The following is a 21427-nucleotide window of genomic DNA, read 5'->3' as shown; positions in this document are numbered from 1 at the left end:
CTTTGATTGGCTGTTGAAGAGATATCCTTCTGGCTATCATAATCATACTCTAAGAACAATAAATAACATATAAACAAAATAAAGTAAAAACTCTGTCGTACTATCAGATAAGCATTGAATACGTCAATGGAGCCCACCTTACAACTATAGGACTGTTATATTCATAATCTGTTATATACGTTTGTACAGTTGTGGATGTTTTAGAAGTCAAAGACTCACAAAGCAGCAACATACTACGAGAGCCAGCCTCGTGAATACTTGACTATAATCACATGCGTCTTTGTTATCTCCCCCTTCACGTTTATTGTGCAAAAAGTTGACCCGGGATGTATCAGCGGCCAGGTGCTAAATCCAAAGTTTTTTTTCCCCTAAGGCAAGGGAAGGCACCATTAACCCCGACCCGCCAACTCATTTGACTAATTTATGCGCGCGTCGAATGACGTCAAGAGGCAAGCCATTCAAATAGCAGCCGATGGCAGAAATAGCATCAGACAGTCGCTCGTTTAAACCGGCGAAGCTTATACACACACACACACACACATACACACCCCGACACAGCACTGCGTTCCGCTAACTGCAGCGAGTGAGTGCATCGCTACGACACAGACGAAACACATCCGGATATACAGTGAGGTGAAACAACCAGTCGCAAACGTGGCGAGAAGCGTGATCCAAACGAGTCTGGTACTCAACATGAGCGCGGAGATGTTCGGCAAAACACCCATGGAGGTGGCCGTCTACCAGTTACATAACTTCTCCATCTCGTTCTTCTCCTCGTTCCTCGGAGGAGACGTAGTATCGGTGAAACTTGACAACAGGTAAATATCCGACACATTCGCCCACATGTTGATTTGCGTTGTATTTCTTATAATAATGCGCTTGGTTAGTTATGAATGGGAGCAATGAGCGCGATTCTTTTTTTTTTTTTTTTTTTTTTCCTCATTCTCTCTGCAGGCCTCCAGCCAGCGTTACTGTATTTTCATAAAGCCGCTCAAAACAAAAGCGCTCGTGTGAAATAATCTGATATAATTTGCCTGTGTGCTCAGCTATCTTTCCATCTGCTGTTTATTTGGACTTTAAACTGATATCTGCGCGGAGCCGTTCACTGTCTCACTTGGCAGTCTCCTCACACACACACACACACACACACACACACACACACACACACACACACACACACACACACACACACACACACACACACACACACACTGTGCTCGTTACACTATCACCTTAATAAATGCCTGATATTACTCACAAAGGTGTAGTGTATACAAAGGCTACATTAGGTAACAGCGGGATAAACAGTTTTCCTTTCTGTTTTGCAAGCTTTGTGTTTCACTGCCAAACACCAACCAATACAGGAAGCGGCAACATGTTTCTTTTCTTAATAGTTACACTTTGGGGTCGAGTTGACATGAAGGTAACGGCAGCTGTAGCTTTGAACTGTTAATTTATGGCTTCTTTTTTCTCCTCCTCTCCTGCAGTGCCTCTGGTGCTAGCGTTGTGGCCATCGACAACAAGATCGAACAGGCGATGGTAAGTCAAGATAACCGACCGCAGACAAAGACACGAGAATAGGTTGCACCGTACAGAACACGCATGTCACCCCACTGACCTCTAAACACACCTCTAAAGGCAGCACAGACGACATCATGCTTTATTCATGTGACGGCGTAGACAACAAGAGCAGGGATTTCACACAAAAAAAGAAAACAGAGACTGACAACTATTTTGCAGCACAGAATTATTGAAAACAGCCTTGAGTCAAAGTTGTAACACGTATTGTATTTTACAAAAGATCCATGCCAGAAAATAGACAAAAATGGTGCAGAAGATTTGCTCTGACAGCATCAGCTGTGCAGCCAAGCAGATAGCATTTCTCTGCTTTTATATCTAAACATTTGTGTTTCTTTTTATTATGACAGGATCTTGTCAAGAACCACCTGATGTACGCGGTGCGCGAGGAGGTGGAGATCCTCAAAGAGCAGATCAAAGAGCTGGCGGAGAAGAACAACCAGCTGGAAAGGGAGAACTACCTGCTGAAGAACCTGGCCAGTCCAGAGCAGCTGGAGAAGTTCCAGTCTCGCATCCCGGCAGACGTGCTGCTACCCCTGGACAATCTGAGCGCCCAGATGACCGCAGAGCACCAGCAGCAGCATCAGCCATGCAGCCACAGCACTGGCTCTGCTGTATAAGTGGCTCTGCCTTGGGGCGGGGCAGAGCCACTGTCTCTTTACAGTAATGGACCTCCATTTGAACGTAAGCGTTACAAAAATCGCCACCGCCGAGAACCCTTCGCAACAACGAAGGCGAAGCGCCGGGGCTGTAAATGACCGATGGGACACAAAAGAACCGTTGACACCGATGGGCACAACAACAAGAACTTAAGACGCTCTGACCGGTGCGGTGTCAGGCCCGGGCCAACGATACCGTCCCAACTCTTTGTCGTAGTCTCTCTGTGTAGACAAAAGCGCTGAGAATAGAGGGAGGGCTGACTAGGCACCGACGAGCGCTTGCTTTCAGACGGCAGAGAGGGGGGGGGGGGGGGGGGGGGCTTTCCCTGCCTAGACGAACCCGTCCAACAAACACCCTTTGCTCTAGAGAGGGGTGGTGAGGAGGTGTCGATCGGGCTGGCCCTGCGGGTGCTACCTTGGAAAGTGTTGGGGAGGCTGCTCCCCGCTCCCCCAGAGGAGACCCATCTGAGGCGCTCCTCCACGTCTCAACCAGAAGAGCCCCGTCATGTGGATTTGTCCGATCTAAAAATACAAGTTTCAAGGACCCCCCCCCCACACACACCCCCGCCCACCAGCCGCACATTTCAGCCACATAACGAGGACTTTTCCTGTACCTAAAAATGTATTGCTCATGTGTTCATGTACATCTAAGCATAACAAGAATAATCATCAGGATAAGCTAAGGCAGCAGAGGTGGAGGTTAACGCAGTATAGCCGGTTCGAGCTGATGGACTGCTGCAGTACACTGACCAGTGTGCTGTAATGATTCATAACATGTAATCTTGCATTGCAAAACAGTTGGGGCTTGCTGCTTGTGGGGGAAATTAATCCTGCTATGTTTTGGGTTTTTGTTTGTGATTCTAAACAAAAATCAGTTGTTTGTAAGATAGGATCATTGTGCAGTGGTCTTAAAAGACTTTTTTTTTTTGTTTTTTTTTATCTTGGGGGACAGGCCCACTTTGTCTGCCTAGCTCCTCACAGTAAAGGGTAACTACAATGTACATAAAGTCGAAACGTCCGGAGGTGAACGTAGTCGAGATAGCCAGCATTTGTCGCTGCAGATGCACTCCTGATTTTAGCAGCATTGTCCAGTATCTGGTCTGTAACTCGCTCAGATGCCAACTGGAAAACGATGGCATGACAACATTGCCTGCCCGTAGTAAGAGAGGAACACATTTCCACACTGAACTCTGTTGTTGTTGTTGTTGTTGTTGTTGTTGTTGTTGTTGTTTGTTTTCTAGCTACCAAAGACTTGTTGTCCATTTTTTTGTTTGTTTGGTTTTTTTTTTTCCTCACAACAACTGAAGCCAAGCAAACCAGGACCATGTGTACAACTTCACAGGGAGAAGACTATTTTGTAGCTAGTGCTAAAGTTTTTATGTGTTTTGTAAAGATAACGGTATTGTTGCTGTAAAGTATCCTCGGAAAAGTTGTTCACTATGGTGTATGGATACAACTGCACATTTGCAATAAACCTTATGTTTACATAATACAGTACGTTGACACACTGTCTTTTGTTCATCAACTGCACCAATATTGTGTGTGTGTGTGTGTGTGTGTGTGTGTGTGTGTGTGTGTGTGTGTGTGTGTGTGTGTGTGTGTGTGTGTGTGTGTGTGTGTGTGTGTGTGTGTGTGTGTGTGTGTGTGTGATCCAAAAAATGTTACATGATATAATGTTGAAAATACAGTATCTATTTAATTTCTTTAACTAAACGGCCAATAGTGTTTAAGCAGGTGTAGTTAATGCTAAGTAACATTTTTGCAGGAGCAGTAATAGGTGAATACCACTGTCGTCAACCAGACCAGACCAGATCCCTCGTAGAGTGTTTTGAGGTTGCATATTCTATGCAATGGAGAAATTTATTCCCTGGAAATCCAGTCAGCGAAGACGGATAAGGTAGCTGCAACAACACCCACGACGACTTTCTGGTGCTAAAATATGAGAACCAAATCCTTCTCATTTGAATTCCAGGGTAAACAACACATTGTCTGTTTGCAAAAGTGACCTCTTGGAGGTGGTAGCAACTCCATCACAACATTTCAATATACGATATTCGTGATGATTTCTGTTCAGCTTTGTGAGGTTGTCGACGTCGGTGTGACGAGCGGTATGCTATTTGTAAAATTCAACACAACGTTGCAGTGAACCACAAGGCTCAGACTTCAGACAAACAACTTTTCATTTTGCATGTTGCTCCTCAGACTGAGAAAAGACTCGTCTCATTGCCTCTGTTTTTGACTTTGGGGAGAGAAAAAACAGTGTCACCGCTAATGACATCGAAGTAATAATAGATGGTTGCAAGAGGATTGGAATCCGCCCGAGTGAAGAAAAACAGTTTGTCCTAGTAGCATTTCCCTTCAGACAGATTGGCAGCCAGTCAGTTCAGTCTGTGTGTAACTCGATATGTTGCGGCTTCCCTGGTGTGTACACCAGGCTCATATCCATCTATCGCTGAGAACAGAGTCTCAGCTCGGGCCAAGAATCACCACCATATTAAAAAAAAAAGCACCAGAGAAAAACACTGTGTCTTCCCCATTGCTCAATTTTACCCATGAAACTGGGGTCCCTCCCAAAACATCTGATCCTTTGTGATCAATATGGCTGCTCTGAAATACTTTGTGCATTGAATTAGTGGCAGGCAGGATGTGCAGCGCATGGACTGAGGAGGACATTGGTTTAATGTAGCAAAGAGAAGGGAGACGGCGTAGACGAGATAATCGGAGGCAATCTTTCTACTTCTTAACTAGATACCCAAACACCGTGTGCATGTCACTGAAAAGAGGCTGCAGGGTCAGCTACAGCAGGAAGTGGTACTGAAGTTGAATCATACTTGTGCTAATGGCTAAGGCAGCCTCAAACACAGTGGAACAATTCCTCTGGCTGCACAGCTAGCGTGTACACGCCACAGGCTCTAGAGGCTCACGAAAAGTCTGCAGACAATTTAGACTTTGTTTTGATTTACTATTTTTGCACTTGTTTTGTCGTTCTATTTTGGGGAGCCATTTAGGAACAGTGTGTTCAAGAAGAATCATCAAACATTGATCGCACCCCTGGTTAAAAGCTCACTAGCTGATGTGTACGACGTGTTCACATTCATTCGTTAATGACTAAAGGCTAGCACCCATTTCTCGCTTCTGCCGGACATTCTAAAAAAAGGCAAAAAACCACAGCAGATCTGAGTCAAAGCATCAGTGATTACGCATCACTTCCAATAAATAAGTGTGCGAAGAACCTTTGGTGTGGAATTAGACTTTTGATTGGAGCTTGCTTGTAACCAGGCAGCCAAGAGAAGAAGAGTTTGTGTTGGATTGCTTGTGTTATGCAATGAAAAAAAAAAAAAAAAAAAAGAACATCTGTTTAGGATGGAAATTCAGGGGTTGTGCTGGGGAAAGCACGCTCTGCCTCGATGTGGTAGGGATCGCATGCAGGGGAATAATTTGGTCTGACTGCTTTTCATGGAGACGTATACAACTTGTGTGTCCTCTGAATGTCAGAATATTCATCAATGTCAACATTAAAGCAAAAGCCGAATGAGGCAAATGTCAAATTTCAGCTGTGTGCCATACTGTAATGCAGTGTCGTGCTATTTCCAAAGCGGTTCAAAAGAGCTGTAAATTGCTGATGACAGACGCTCGTATGATATGGAAAATGTGCCGTTATTGCTCTCGCATAAGAAACCTGATTACTAGCTTCAGGAACACAAGACTTTGCACAACTTAAAAAACAGGACTTCTTTGATATCTTCCTTCACAACTCTTATTTTATCTGTTGTCTTTAAAGAACAAAAAAAACAACACAAAAGTTCAAGCAGGGGTTGGTTACAACCTGTCAGAGCCAGATTTATACATGTATTTATTTCTGCCTGGTCATGACTGTGAGCCAGTAACGTCTTCACCCGTGTGATTCTCCAGTGGACACAGCTCTTTCCTCTGTCACTTCCTCAAATGTACAAAGTTCAGCCGAACAGACAAAGCCTTGAATCATTGGCTAAGCAGTTGTCTATCTGATGTGTCCTATTACGCATTTATTTTTGTATCTTTGTCCACATATGACATAATGGGCCAAGAAGTAATCCTCAAAGTTGTCAACATTAGAAATGAGGTCAGAGGGTTGATGTGTGTGGGGTTTTGGCTGAAAGATAGGAAAAGAAAAGTGCTTGCTCTGTTAGTTTTTGTGGAAATTAACTGTTAACATAAAAGTGTTTTGAAATTTAAAAAGGTCACAACTAATTATTTTGAGACATCCTGTCTGGACGTTAAGTCGGAGGAAGAAGCTGTCGAACCCAGGTGAACCTTGAATACACGCGAGGGAGTCTGTGGTTCAAGTGTCTGGAGTTTGTCACGCTTCTAGAAAGGTGAACGTGAGAGTCTGACCTAAATCCAAGCTGTTGGTTTGATTTATTATAGTTAATAAACCCTGGTGTGTAGTGATGCGCTACGACAGGAACAAGACATTTTCTGTTTTGAACAATACACCTGTGATAAAAAAAAAAGAAAGTATTTTAGAATCTTGGACTGAAACCTTTCAACTCAAAATGTTTCATTTTGTGTCATTTTACCACAATCACAAGATAAATTAAATCTGATTTGGTTGTTTTTCAGAATAACGGAATATAAAAGACAGCTAAATTAAAACAGCACAGCTAGCATTTTAGTTGCTCGGGTCTTGGCTGGTGAGTGAGTGATCCCTTGAGAACCTCTTGTTTTTTTTCCTCGATGCCCTCCGCTGTGTTTGTATCCTAACTGATCAAAGCGGCTTTGGAATGCGGCCAGCTCAGGACATCTTATTCATGAAGACAAAAGGTCAGGAGCCACTGGTTTTGGATTCATGTGATACCTCGGGTTCATGGCAACACTGCACAGCAAGAGCCTGCACATAATGTAAAGCCCCGCTGACCTCCACACTAACATGTGACACATGCAGGGGCAAAGGGGAGACGGTTGCATAACCTGTTTAATACTGAAAATGTACATTCCTCAAGCTACGCTCCTTCATAACAATGGTCAGCAGTCACAAGATTGTCCTCATTATTGTTTGACATAGCAAGACACTACTGAAAAGAGAATTTATGTAAAATAAACATTAAAGTAAAAACCAGGATTTTCTAAACAGAGCTTTGTGGTTTTCGGGAGAACTGAAATGAAAAAAGTCTGACAACCAACAGACTTTATGGGAACTGGATTTGTAATAGACTTGTAATAGCTACAAATCAAGTTAAAAACACACAGAAGGGCACATTGTTGTGTTGCACACTGCAGTTCAGTGCTGCACGGTTGTAATTCTGAAAAGGCAATCTCATGATCTATATTTAAAGTTATTTATATGTGACACAAGCAATAAGAATGCAAGTGAACATTGTAACAAATTACATATGTTGAAGTTTTTATTCTTGGCAATCCTTAAAGATGAGGGTGGTTGCTACGCCTTCAGTAAACCTCTGCTAATGTACAAAGACAGTGTTGAGTTCAAGGAACAGTCTACTGCAGCATGTTTATGGTCATACTACTTTCTACCACAACAGTTATTTGGTGTTGTTTTGGAGGGATTACGCACTCTCCCTCCTCCATTGTGGTCTATTAGTGTGACTGTGTGTGGTAAACATCCCTCGTCCTCTGTAGTTTTGGCCCATGTGAAGAGAGCTGTCAGTGGGCCGCAGGAAGTTTAAGATGTACACAGGGCAGGAAGTGAACTCCAGACAACCTTGGGAATACAGTTGTGTTATAGAGAGCTGGTGGAGGGTTTGCCTTTGAGTCGTCCATACACACACGTTAAAGAAAAATAAAAAGTTCATTAATAACGTGAGCACATTTTGAATACCGTCTGATACATGTGGTAAGATCATAAAAAGTGATCGTCGATCATGATCCTTATGGTAGACAGACTTTTTTTTTTTATATGACAGTATCAATAGAGACATTTGCTACAATTTAATGCTCAGGATGAAGAGGGATTTCCTCCCTCATGTACAAAATGAGCCATTATACCTTCTTGACATCGACACAATGTTCCCAAATCCAGGTTTAGTCTCTTTTCATTATGTGCGGTTGGGTGGGGTTGGCTGGGTTGCCACAGAAGCAAATCATGGGAGGACTATGGCACGCATGTCAACATGGATCAACAGACAATGATAATTACCATTATACTGTGATTGTAACATTTCTGTTTAGAAGTGGGGAAACACCTTGCTCTGTTGTGACATGCACGGCAGGAAAAGACACAAACAAGTGAAAGAAATACAGACCAGCGCAGCAGCAGTTACTGCTCAAATGTTCCCTATTTAAACATTTACTCTCTTAACGCTGTCGTTGTTCATTTTCCCACACACTAGTGATGAATCTCTACTATACATTTAATCAATCGAAAATGTTGGGTTACAAATTTATTTTTTAAAAGTGACATGCTTCTCTGTTACAAGTGGTATTCACATTTTTGTCATTTTGGTTTGCGTGAAAAATCTTCACTTATGATTTTTGAAGCACAAAGGCAAATCGGCAGAAGTAAAAAGCTAAAGGCAGATTCATGTTCAAAAGCAAAATGGAAATCATACATTTTAATGTTTGCTCCTGTGCCACTGTGAAAATATCGTCTGTGAAAAAGGCCTAACCGTATCGCAACAGCTTTGAAACAGTTGCAATGCAACAAATTAAATGGCTGAAATGGCAAAAATATAAATAAAAATATAAATAATCAATGATGGCTCCAGTCAATAAGTGAGACAGAGACATGCACAATACCAGGACAGTGTAACTGGCTCATCGAAATGTAATTAAGTCGTTAGAGATGTCATTAATTACTGCTTTTCCTGCTGTGACATGTCTGCAATGAAAAAGGTGTACAGTCTGACAGGAGGAGTGTTTGAGATGTCAAAATGTCAGCAGTTCACAGTGGCAAGAAATGTGCAAACTTCACATTTGCTACTAGACTCCTGCACTTCTGCACTTCTGTGCACTTCTGAATGTGGTGTGGGTGAACAGAATTCACAGTTATTGATACGATGTCCATGCTGTCTTGTGATTGTTTACTTGATGTCTGCATCTGTGTTTTTAAAAAACACAGTAAACCCATTGTGCACTTTGAGACAGATTGGAGTAGGAGAGTATTATTGTCATTTTGTCACAATCACACATTGTCCCAGCTGGTTATAAAAACATCTGTGGAATGAATTCAGTTAAACAAGGAGCAACACACTTTTTCCTATGTTTGATAAGAACACCGCTTTAAGATATGTGATCAGTGGGCCACGTGATCTGTACATGCCTTCGCTCTCATGGTTTAAAAGTGTCCTCTCAGATGGCAGTCTTGTGAGCATTTACAGTTTCCACATTGATTTCTTGGAAATTCACAAGCGCAATGTTGAGGAAAGAAGAGTGGAAAGAAGAGAACTTGCCAGAAGTTCCCTTTTCCCAGTGCCTTCCAATTTCTAAACTCATCTTGTGCAAATATGTCTGAAAAACTACAAAATAAAAAATGTGTGACCCGTCATTTGTTACATGAGCACAACAGGCTGAGGACGGACAGCGTGGAACAAAAACATTTATTTTTCCACGATCCAGTCTGACAGGTTGACGTCCCAAAAGTCAACGCGAGGCAACTTGCATGTCAAACAGTTGATGTCATAACCTTGCGCAAACAGCATTGGAAAGAAAAAAAACTTTACATCATGATCTAGTTTGATCTGGTCCCTGGACTCCCCTGTGTGAACCACACACAGACTCACCACAGTACACACACATTTTAAACAGAATTCCATGTATAGTTATCATTATAATGATTATTATCCTTAGAATTATTATTCCTGTTGTTCTCACTCATATTACTGTACAATACAGTGGAATATCACGATGTTATAAATCATATTTATACTATTGCTTTTTATGTTTAATATTTAATTTCTAATTCTATTTCTATTTCATTTCATTTAAATTCCAAAAGTTATATCTCAACATATTATATTCCAGAGGAACATGAATAATCACTTGTTTACACCCTGCTACACAGCTGGCAGTGAATGATAAAGTTGGGCACATATGATTGAATCCCATAATATGAGCACATACTGTCTAATTAAGTCATATAATTACACAATGGGTAATTGACAGTCTGAGGTATTCTTAAAGTTCACACCTGCCTTGTGCTGCTTCTACAATGGGAGGCTGCCTCCTTTGAGCTCCTTTTGGAAGGCAGAACAGTGTGTTCTCTGATGCTTTATTGCCTTCCTGCGGTTTTTCCAGGGTTGTGAACTTTATGAGGGTTGCTTTACAGCCGTTTAACCTGTCCCCAGCTGCGTGGAGCTATTGTGGATCAGAGAGGATTGTTTGCCAGTGGGCCAAGTCTTTACAACCATATTGGCAGCTCCATGATTATGTTTTTATAAATTACAAGTCAGGCCACTGCTGTTTGATTTTAGCTCGCTTTGCACTGCTGTTGCATTCCAATGGTTATGTAACGCTGCAACAAACCATCCAAATGTTAGGATTTCTGGACTTTTAGGACCAGGTCGTGTCATGATCCTTCTCTTTATTTTGCAGTTTAGACTTCAGAATTTCCATCTGAGGAAAATGCATTACAATCAACATGTATATGTTATATATGAATGCACGTGACATCAAAATTAAATTGAATAAAAAAACAATTGTAGCTGCGTATCACAGAATAGACCTGATCTGTGCTGCACTATTATTATTTAGTTATGTCTATTCTTTTCTATCCTTTGTATTCACATCTTAAACACTCAATTACGGTTGATAATCAATCATGGAAGCAGAACATTTTGACAGCAGTCAACATCTCCCCTTTGTCTTTGGGCCGTTGAGCTACTTCTGTCGACCTGGCAGAGAAATGTACTTTTCACTGCTCAATGCATTTTTTTTAAGCAGTTGAGTAATGAAACCTGATTCAGATTTGATGTATTCTGTCACAATACAATGAGCTAACTGGAGCTCATGCAGCTGAAGTCAATGTGCTTCAGCAGAGACGTTCACACTTTGTGTTTATGACATAATACGTTTTATTGCCAGCCGCACAAATTAACACACATCCTGAACCTCCGCTCCAAGTGTAAAAGAACATATGACCACACATTAGACTCTTTGTTTCACATGATACTTCAGGGCAGTTACACTGGTATTTTACTGCCAAACACAACCCAAAAAATTGACAATGGCATCTGTTAATAAGGTGACAACCTCTGTATTTTGAATGTGAGAGAATGTGACCATATCAAAGATAGTTGTTTTTTTATGCTAATGAAGAATGGAAAACACCATGTAAATGTGTCTTAGTGTGATGTAACTTATAAAGTTGCACCGGAGCTTTAATTGAAATGTGGATTATGCTACCAGTGTAATGTATCACTGATAAACATGTGCATGTCTACAGCCTCTTTGATCAGTAAATCATTTGTCATCAAGCGGTGTCGCTGAGCTTTGAGGCTACGAGGTGTCGATTTGCAGAGCAGGCCCATCAGCACACAGCATTCCCAGCTGCTCGGGTTCAGGTGACTGACAGACAGACAACAAACCGTTACTTGAGAGGAGTGACCAGTGTGATGGGTTTACCAGGTTCCTATAGGGAGCAAACATTCATTGTCACCCAAAAAGTACATATTGTACATGCTCCAAATACACTTTGCAATAACCGGAATTGCAAAATGATTGCCAATTTAGGTGCCGTCATCCCTTTCCCTTACAAGCTGCATTTGAAAGAGTGCTGAACATTCTTGGCATCCGTGGAGCCACAGTTGCAAATGATAGGGTTAAAAGTATGAACATAACTTGGCCTGAATTCAAGGAAAGCCTCCCCGCTGTTTTGTAGGCAGCACTATTGCCATGGTATGGAAAAAGGGGGACACGCTCATAAACACATGCACGCAATAAAAGATGAACTACAAGTGCTTTTCTCCATGACAACAACAAAGAAGAGAAAAAAAACTAAAGGTCTGCACCTGCGCACACACACACACACACACACACACACACACACACACACACACACACACACACACACACACACACACACACACACACACACACACACACACACACACACACAAACTGCTTTAGGCTTTAAGATTACATAAATGTGTGAGTTTATCCCCCACAGCACATTCTTCACAATTAAATCACATGAAGATGTTCTGTACTTTGACAAGGTAGTTCACACTTCAATCTCGCCCACAGTGTTCTCAGAGTAATGGTAAATCATTTGCACCTACAGGCACTTCAAAACTACAACCTGTTGTCATTGTGCTTTCAAGTAGTGGTATGAGATTTAGTCTGAAATAATGGGTTTCATGTTTCTCTTAAGCTTTATTCTCCTCTGCGTCAAAGGACAGTCTCAAGCCACGTCCACATTACTCCGTTTTCGTTTGAAAACGCATGTTTTGCTACGTTTACACTGAGCGTTCACACTACGCCGGCGTTTTTGAGCACCGAAAACCGAGGACTTTGGAAACGCTCCCATGGACGGATAAGTTTGAAAACTCCGGGTAGCGTATTTGTGTGGACGGTCGTAAACAGTTTAGAAACGATGACGCCCACACCCGTGTTCGCTATTTGATTGGTTATTAGCAGTCATGGCGTGTCCCTTCCTGATTCGTCACACCTGTATCACGTGACCGGGAGTCTTAAACAACAACATTGATTATCGATCGACTACCAGGTTAATATAACATGGACAACTGATTACAGGTGTTGCTGACCTCGTTGTCTCAGTGTGAATGTGTGTTCACTCCTTTCTTGCAATATGTTTTCATTTCAATCAGGAGAGACAAGTGAATGATTAGTAGTTAACATTTATTATGACAGATGATGCGTTAATGAGTTGCACAGAAATTCTTTGGCGCTTGAACTCGACGAGGAGATTTGTGATCGAGTTGTGATCGCCCTGAGCGGCAACAATATAAATCCCCCCGTGGAGTCCAGACACTGGTGGTGATGGTGGCTGATAGGATGATGAATTGATGAGGCTGATGAATCTGCGAAGATTGGGCGGAGATGGGGAGGTGGAGGGTTGCGCAACAGCAGCATGAACTACTGAAGGTAGAGAGACGGTCATATTTAAAGACAGACAGCGGCAAGATGATAGACTAATGATGTCCTTGTGTCGTTGTGCTATTGGCTAGAGACCAGCTGATCTTAGACAGCTGATATCATGATTGACAGCCCCAAACAATAACAACAAGGAAATAATGTGTGCATGCATGAGGACTGACGGCAGATGTATGGTAAATAAGCTATGGGCTTAGGCATGCATGAGTATAGTCTTCCTGTCTGAACTTACGCTAGAGCTTCATTTCTCTCAACAAACTGTCTTAATGTTGAAATGTAATTATTATCTGTTTAGGTTAATGATGAGAGGATCAATTCATGCCGGGAGCTGAAAGTAAATTCAAGTCAGGTTTATGTTGTAAAAATAGTTTATGTTGCCTAAAAAGTTACAAAAGATTTAGCAGTCTGTAAATAATACAACAGCCTCTTTCCTTAGACCCTAGATTCAGAGCAAAACACAAAGGAGCATGACATGTTTGCAAAAGCACAAAACTCAAATCGCGCTGGAATTGACCTTTAACTGATTATAAATGATGCATTGTTTATTCATGATAGAAATGAAGATCCTTTGCTCATGTCAAATCATACAATGATGCAAAAATAATTAGCAAAATAACCTTTACTTCCCAGTAAGATTTCACTGTCAAATTGTGTTATTTCTGTGTCAATAAAAATAAGAACACACAAACTGAATTATAACCATTTGGCCGTGTCTGTCGTGCTAAATGGACTTGAACTTGTGTCTGCGTTTTACAAGCTTTTACACTACATGTCATTCACCCATTCACACCCGTGACATGCAAGGTGCCATCAGAACAAACTAACATTCACACCCATTTACACACCGCAGGCACGAGCAATTTGGAGTTCACTGCCTTTCCCAAGGACACATCGACAATCGGGGATCTCTATATTTAGGTTGTTGTGTTCCCGAGGAAATAAAAGATCCCGCCAGAGCAAATACTCATGAAGAACACAGACAGACAAACAGTCATAAACTTTCAGGCTTGTAATCAACAAATACGCTGCAGGCTGCACACACACAGTCTCTCTCTCTCTCTCTCTCTCTCTCTCTCTCCTCACTTCACACCTTGCACAGTGTTTACTGACATGGAGTAAAGTATTATGAATTTCTCTTGTCACCTCATAAATAAATCCACAGAGATAACCTTGGGCCCGACTAATGTCTTGGACTGTTCTAGCCAAGGGCATAAATGTGACAGCTGACTGAGTATGAGAATATGATATATGGTATATGATCTATGCTGCGGATGTTCATGAGAGCTCCAGAACTTGCTGTACTGTACAAACTGTCCAAGTTAGATATTCATAGACGCCTCCTTGGTGAGCAGCCAGACCATGTTTCCTCTTCTTTTTTTTTTTTTTTGCATAATTGCTCAGCCTTTTAACCTATAACTCTTATCTAACCTCTTTAGATCTGCCAACATGCCACGTCAGCAGGTTGAATAGCAGAAAAAAGATTACAATCAATTCAAATGTAAAGCATGTAATCAATTGTCAAAATAAAAAAAATCCCAGGCCTCATTTCTAGAGAATCTTCATGGCTTACCACCTCAAAAAAATATGTATAAAATAGTTGATTTTACTTGCATCAGTCCCTTTTGAACTAATTATTTCAGTTGTGTTTTTTAATGTTAAATTCCACGTGTATAACCTACTTTGCATGCGTCATATTAATGCCGGTATTAATGCAGCCAAAGAAACTTTAACAAAGACAATTATTTGACTTATAACATATAAGGCTTCTCAAGTTATCAAAAAAAAGATCCACACGGACAAATAAATAGAGCAGAATTCATTGAATGGCCGCATAACTCTTCATTGAAAATCACAATGCTGCAATTTTCAAACATTTCTAAGAATCGAGCCTTGCTATCACAGACAAGCTGAACAGGGGTGATGCCAAGCAGTTCACTGCCCTCAGAGATTAAGATATATTTGGCATCATGTAGATTTGTTTTAGACGCTGACCCACCTCTGGACCAGAGAGACACGGAAAGTGACAGGGATTTTATCAGATTCATTGCGCTACTTTCTCCGATGCAGGCCAAGGCCAGGCAGTTTAGTGCCATGGATTGACACTGACATGTTGACCATCTACCAGGTCACATATGTTTTTGTCAGCAGAACTGATGTGTGTTTCTGTGGCAATATCCCACAATGATAAAACATATCAGGAAGCGTACGATGAGGGGATCTGCTGACACAATGGCCGTTTGCTTATGCTACACCTGCAGTTTTGGCGATTGAGTAGTAGAAGAACGCAGCATGCATGTTGTGTGTGCAGGTGCCAAAGTACAAGCACTTTTCTCAACGCACAACAAATACTGTATGGGATTGGCACATGTGTCGGAGGTAATTTTTGATTGAAACCATATTTTTTTCCGTGAAAAAAAAAAAAAAAAGAGTGTGGCTTTTTTCCGCCCCCTTAATGAACAGCGACCATATCTTACCATGAAAAATAGAAATAGAATTAAAGTGAAGATGATAGCAGCACTTTGAAAAGAATAGTATGTGCCTCCCGGATCCATTGCATGGATTCTGAGAGACATGGTGTCTGCATCACAAAACAACATGTTCACCTTGCCTGCAGCCTCGTCATGGTAAATGCAGCATGAAATAGCTTGTGTAGGTCTGTTCATCTCTGGTGGTCCATGTTGTTTATACGCTGTAAACAGAATCAGATTATGTGTTTTTCATAGTTGAGGACTTTGCTGAGGCTAAGGGCTTAGCTTTGGTCACTCTATATTTGGTATTGGATGAATGGGTCACACAGAAAAATAATATCTTTCCCATGCATGCATAGCAGGCATAAGTGGAATTCAGATTCTTATGTAAGACAGCTTTTCCCTTTTTGACTTGTCACGCTTTGGAAGTGCAGAACCCTCCCATATTTTATTACACTACTGAAACCAGAAGCCAGTGGAGGTCAGATTTGTTGATTTAGTTTTTTTGCCTTCTTTCAGTTCACTTCCTTTCAGAAGAGTCAAATCACTTTTGTGTTCATTTGCCAAAAGAGAATACCATCCACGTTCTGGGGAAGGATATTCAAATCAGTGTGGCAAAGCCTGTGTTGCATAACCTCTAAGGCAGACAGAGCTCAGAGCAGAGACTGTCTAGCTCAGCAGACTCAACAAGCCTCACACGCAACACTCCCAAAGTAGACCGTTAGTGTATACATACCATATGTGTGTGCTTAAGTGTGTATGTTTAAGTCTCGCCTACTTTCATTCACTGACTGAGCGGCACCGCAGCCTATTCTTTTTATGATACCATTATTTAGGTCACTGAAATATGAATGGCTCAAACCTTACATTACAAAGATTATTCTGTTTTGTTAGTCATTAATCTAAAGTATGTCAACATGTGTCTCTTAATAAGTTCCGCAAGAAAAGATTTGAAATGCCAGTGATGATATGAACACTAACACCAAACAGATCAGAGGACAATATGGGAAATGAAAAAAAGTTTAGCTGATATTCTTTTATTCAGAAAATGTTGAGTTTAATCAGCTTGCACAGTAACGAAAAAAGCGATGCAAAGTTTAACTAGAGAGCTATATACAATGCAAAAAGTGCTAAATGATGTTTATTCTCAAAGGGTAACTTTGATATTTTTCGACCTGTACCCTTTTTTTCCCCATGTTTTATTCAAGTGACTACTGGAGACAACAATCTTTGAAATTGGTCCAGTATAGAGGGATAATGCTGAAGCCGGCAGCCGCTAAAATAGCTGCAATGTAATCGCACTTGGTTTTAGATGATGTCTGTTACTGCTCTGAGAAGTCTCGTTCTGTAATCTCTCTTCGTATCCACATTGTCTTTCCAACTCTCACCCACAGCAACAAGTCACATGACACAATAACAAACAGAAAGAAAAAAGGTAAGAATGGTGTTTTATTTCTCTGTAGGGTTCCTTAATATTGTCAGACACTTATAGCAGCAATCTGAGCCTGCCAGTTGCAAAAACAAGTACTTATAGTGGACGTACATTGACGGTGAGGAGTTTCCCAGAGCGATTACGCTGCATTCTGGACCAATGTCAAAAGTTGTTGTTCCCATTAGTCTTTGTCTGACATAATGCTCCTGGTAAAACACTTTGTGACTGATGTCTGTGAAAAGCGCTATATAAATACATTTTACTACCTAGTGTCCCATTGTTGGAATCTCCTCTGGGTTCTCATGTCCCTCTTCAACACTAAAAGCAACTAGTTACACAATAAGAATACAGAGTCTTTACAGTTTTTCTCAATTGCTAAGACACTAAATCACATTCTCTGAACTAAATTTTCAGTGACCTAAACTCATTTTACGAATGAGGCACTCTTTTGGCTAAACTCTAAACGCAATCTCATTCTCTAAAAACATAAGGCACTGTATGTGCACTTGTGTTCCAAAAGGGTAAACACATGCTGCAAACAATAACCACAATTACAACACAGTTGTCATTGATAAAACACAACACCTCAAAATTGTTCACACTTGTTTCCAATGATGTGATTAAACCGATTGAATATAAGCCAGGTCAGAGTGCACTGGTGGCACAGGTGTGTTGGATGGATGCAAGAATGGAAAGAGACAATCTAAGAGACAGAGGAAGAGTTTGAGTTAGAGGTGGTGGACGAGGAGGTAGAGGTAGAGGAAGAGGACGAGGAAGACCAAGAACAGTCATTTCAGATGAAATTCAAGCAACTATAATTCACCATGTTCTTGTGCATGGAATGACAATGCGGGAAGCAGGACTCCGAGTTCAACCTAATTTGAGCAGGTTCTCTGTGGCCACCATCATCAGGTTATTCAGACAAGAAAACAGGTAAATGTTTACTTTCATTTTGGTACATACTGTCTACAGTACTGAATACAATAACTAGTAATTACAGTGTACTGTAAGTCAGCACATCCTTTTGTCAACAGAAAAACGGGGGAACTAGACTAGGGGGAAACATGCATAGAAAAACTGTATTGTGATGTCCATTGCTATTTACGGTATACTTGATTTAGATTACTGTGCATTTTCCCTTCTTGCAGAACTACAAGAATACAACATGCGGGTGGAAGGGCTGCTATGTTCTCACAGCAGCAAGAGGCTCTGATTGTAGATATGGTTCTTGAGAACAATGCCATCAGACTCCGTGAAATCCAGGAAAGAGTTGTTGAGGACAATATCAACTTTGAAGGAATCAACAGTGTCAGCATTTCAACTATTGATCGTGTGCTCAAACGCAACAGGGTACGCATGAAACAAGTTTACAGAGTACCCTTCGAGCGTAACTCAGAACGGGTCAAAGAACTACGATTTCAGTATGTTCAAGTAAGTGTACACTCTTTACTGTACTTTACTGTGCATAAAGTGTGCATAAAGAACACTCAGGAGTCTGTATTTCTGTATACCTTATGTACGACACTACTTGGTGTATGTATCTTTTTTCACGTGTAGAGAATGTTTGAACTGGATTCCATGGAGACGCCGCATTTTCGTGGATGAAGCAGGGTTCAACCTGGCAAAGAGGAGAGGGAGAGGCAGGAACATAATTGGCCAACGTGCCATTGTGGAAGTTCCCGGCCAGCGTGGTGGCAATATCACCCTTTGTGCAGCCATGAGTAACCATGGGGTTCTTCACCATCATGCAACCCTGGGGCCATATAACATGGATCATCTTTTTGCCTTTCTGGATGGTCTTTCTGGATGCTTTACGTGAGCACCAGGTTCACCAGCAGGCAGTGCAACCTGTCTATGTGGTAGTTTGGGACAATGTGAGCTTTCACCAAAGTATCCGAATTAGAGAGTGGTTCAACATCAACCCAAATTTCCTAAATGTCAGCCTTCCACCGTACAGCCCTTTTCTAAACCCCATTGAAGAATTTTTCTCTGCATGGCGGTGGAAGGTGTCTGACAGACACCCATACACAAGGGTGAATCCAATACAAGCCATGGAATTGGCTTGTGGTGACGTCACTGTGGAGTCTTGCCAAGCTTGGGTCCGGCACACCAGAGGGTTTTTCCCCCGTTGCCTGGCAAGGGAGAACATCGCCTGTCAGGTGGATGAAGTCCTCTGGCCAGACCCAGCACGAAGACAAGACGCTGAGGCAGAGTGAACACTGATATTGACTTCATTGTAATATGCTTTTCATTTAGAATTGTTTTTCATTACTATAAAATGTTTTGACAGTTGGGTACTGTATTCTATTCTTTACCAAAACACATTTACTGTTTATTGTGTATAATAAACACTTTTTCTTTAACTACATGCCCTGGCTGCTGTGTTGTGTCTAATGATTGATCTACTGTGTTTGAATATTTAAGTACTGTGTTTGTGATTTGAAAGCATTGCTTGATTTTGAGCACAGGTTAAATGGTTTAGGGGCGAGTGTTTAATTTTGCCAGAAGAGTCAGGGGTTTTGGGAACGTAGTTTGGACAATGTGGTTTTGTGTTTGTAGTTCTGAGAAAATGGGTGACAGTTTCAAGAAATGTGTCTTAGCAATTGAGAAAAACTGTAATAGGACAACATTCAAGTGCTAAACGTTGTCAACTCTCCAGAATGTATGTCTGATTGATCCTTTCAGCTGGATACATATGATGCAAATCATAAGGTTAGCAAAACGTAGCTTAGGTAATCAATCACACTTACACAAGATGTTGTTCACTTTTCCTGCTGGTCTGGTGATAGAGCCATTTCATTGTGCATAATTGTAATCAATTTTTTTTTTTTTTTACAAAAACTCTGAATGTAACAACGAAATTTAAGATGTAATACTTTATGGTTGACTATACCTGATTCTTGGGCCTCCCAGCAAAACAGCTAAGAGTAACAATCAAACCTTTTGCAGACAATTGAACTTTCCAGTCACAAACTGTAAATAAGATTTATTACCATATTTTAGTTGCTGTATTTTAAATTTGCCATTAATTTTAAAAGTCTATACACACTGCGGTGGATCAATGCTTGACCCTTATTCCAAAAAGATAAGGAAATAAATATTCACATGACCAGAGAGTTCATTGGACGAGTTAGTGTGTAGGATCTTGCTTTATGATGTACTGGAGGTGATAACACTGGAAAGGCTCCAGCAGGACACACTGTACATTATGAAGCATTATATGTCAATAGTTCAGTTCTTTCTAGTCTCTGAGGGTCTGAGCTGAGGGTTTCATACGGAAATAGAATGAAGGAAAGTGAAGATTGTAACAGAGGAAATCATTTGCTGTAAAAATACAATGGCTGTTAATATTTTTTTTTCTGTTCTGCTCTAGTTAAACAAGGTCAAGGAAATGTTAATAGTTCCGTCTCTTTGTCCTGGTGGCCCAACATGTCTGGGGAATGTTTTTTGCATGTTCATAACAGTTACAAACAGTGATAAATTGACTTTAGAGATACATGTGCTCAGGAAAAATCCAATAGCCAACATGTGCCCTAAATCAGTTAAAGTTACATTGTGAGGAAACTGTAAGTGTTGTAGTACAAATAAAATACTGTATAATGTATAAATCAACCCCATGACTGAGATCTCAGCACCAGATTATTCTGTTTCAATTGCTCAATACCATTGTTATTTCCTATCTGAGCTATCTATTAACAAAAGGTTCTCACAGTGCCACTGAGTTGAAAATAAACTGAGGAAAGATTTGAAATCCTCCTGACTTTTCCTGGTGCTGCCTCAGCTGCAGTGTGGGACTCACAAAGCACTATTCAGGTCTGCGTTTTCAAGGAGTTTCCTGAGGGAAAACTATTCTGGCCGACTGACAAGACAAACATGCTCTCTCTCTCTTGCGCCCACAGGGACTAGTATAAGTTGGACAGGAAGGATCACCGGCCTACTTCAGAATCATTTTCTCTCAGCTGTCAAAGCACCAGTCGCACACTGAAGAGTGGGTTAACTCCCTCATAATGCGAATGCATAGCCGGGCTAGCTTAGGCCCCGGCTGTTTCCTGTATCTGCTGAGGGCAGAGCCTCTGCCTCTGAGTGGGATACCATATCTCCTCAGAAGATACTGGGATTATTGGTGATATGGTGCTATTCAAACAAGCTCGATCTACATTCTAACTTCCTTTCACATATGTAGGCAACAAACGGCACATCCAAAGAGGCCAACTAGGCAATAGGGCGGCACTTTGGCAGGA

The 21427-nt window shown here is 41.2% G+C and overlaps 1 protein-coding gene across 2 annotated transcripts in view; it reads left to right on the top strand.

The window, feature by feature from the left end:
- Positions 1 to 3731, top strand: part of tsc22d3 (TSC22 domain family, member 3) — a 33890-nt gene extending 30159 nt beyond the window's left edge. Inside the window, exons 1-3 of one of the 2 annotated variants that reach the window (XM_068714908.1) lie at positions 475 to 818; positions 1488 to 1539; positions 1929 to 3731. In XM_068714908.1, the coding sequence (XP_068571009.1) occupies positions 694 to 818; positions 1488 to 1539; positions 1929 to 2198 (447 nt within the window). In that variant the 5' untranslated portion in view covers positions 475 to 693 and the 3' untranslated portion in view covers positions 2199 to 3731. Of the gene's footprint in view, positions 1 to 474; positions 819 to 1487; positions 1540 to 1928 lie in introns of those variants that run through there. The other variant, XM_068714907.1, reaches the window with a different exon arrangement.
- The last annotated feature ends 17696 nt before the right edge of the window (positions 3732 to 21427 follow it).

Source organism: Cebidichthys violaceus, unplaced genomic scaffold (assembly GCF_023349555.1).
Source record: "Cebidichthys violaceus isolate CVI_PGR_0920_01 unplaced genomic scaffold, fCebVio1.0.p SCAF_2, whole genome shotgun sequence".
In the NCBI taxonomy this organism is placed as follows: Eukaryota; Metazoa; Chordata; class Actinopteri; order Perciformes; family Stichaeidae; genus Cebidichthys; species Cebidichthys violaceus.
The sequence above is the reverse complement of the archived record's forward strand: the minus strand, read 5'-3'. Positions and strand labels throughout refer to the sequence as shown.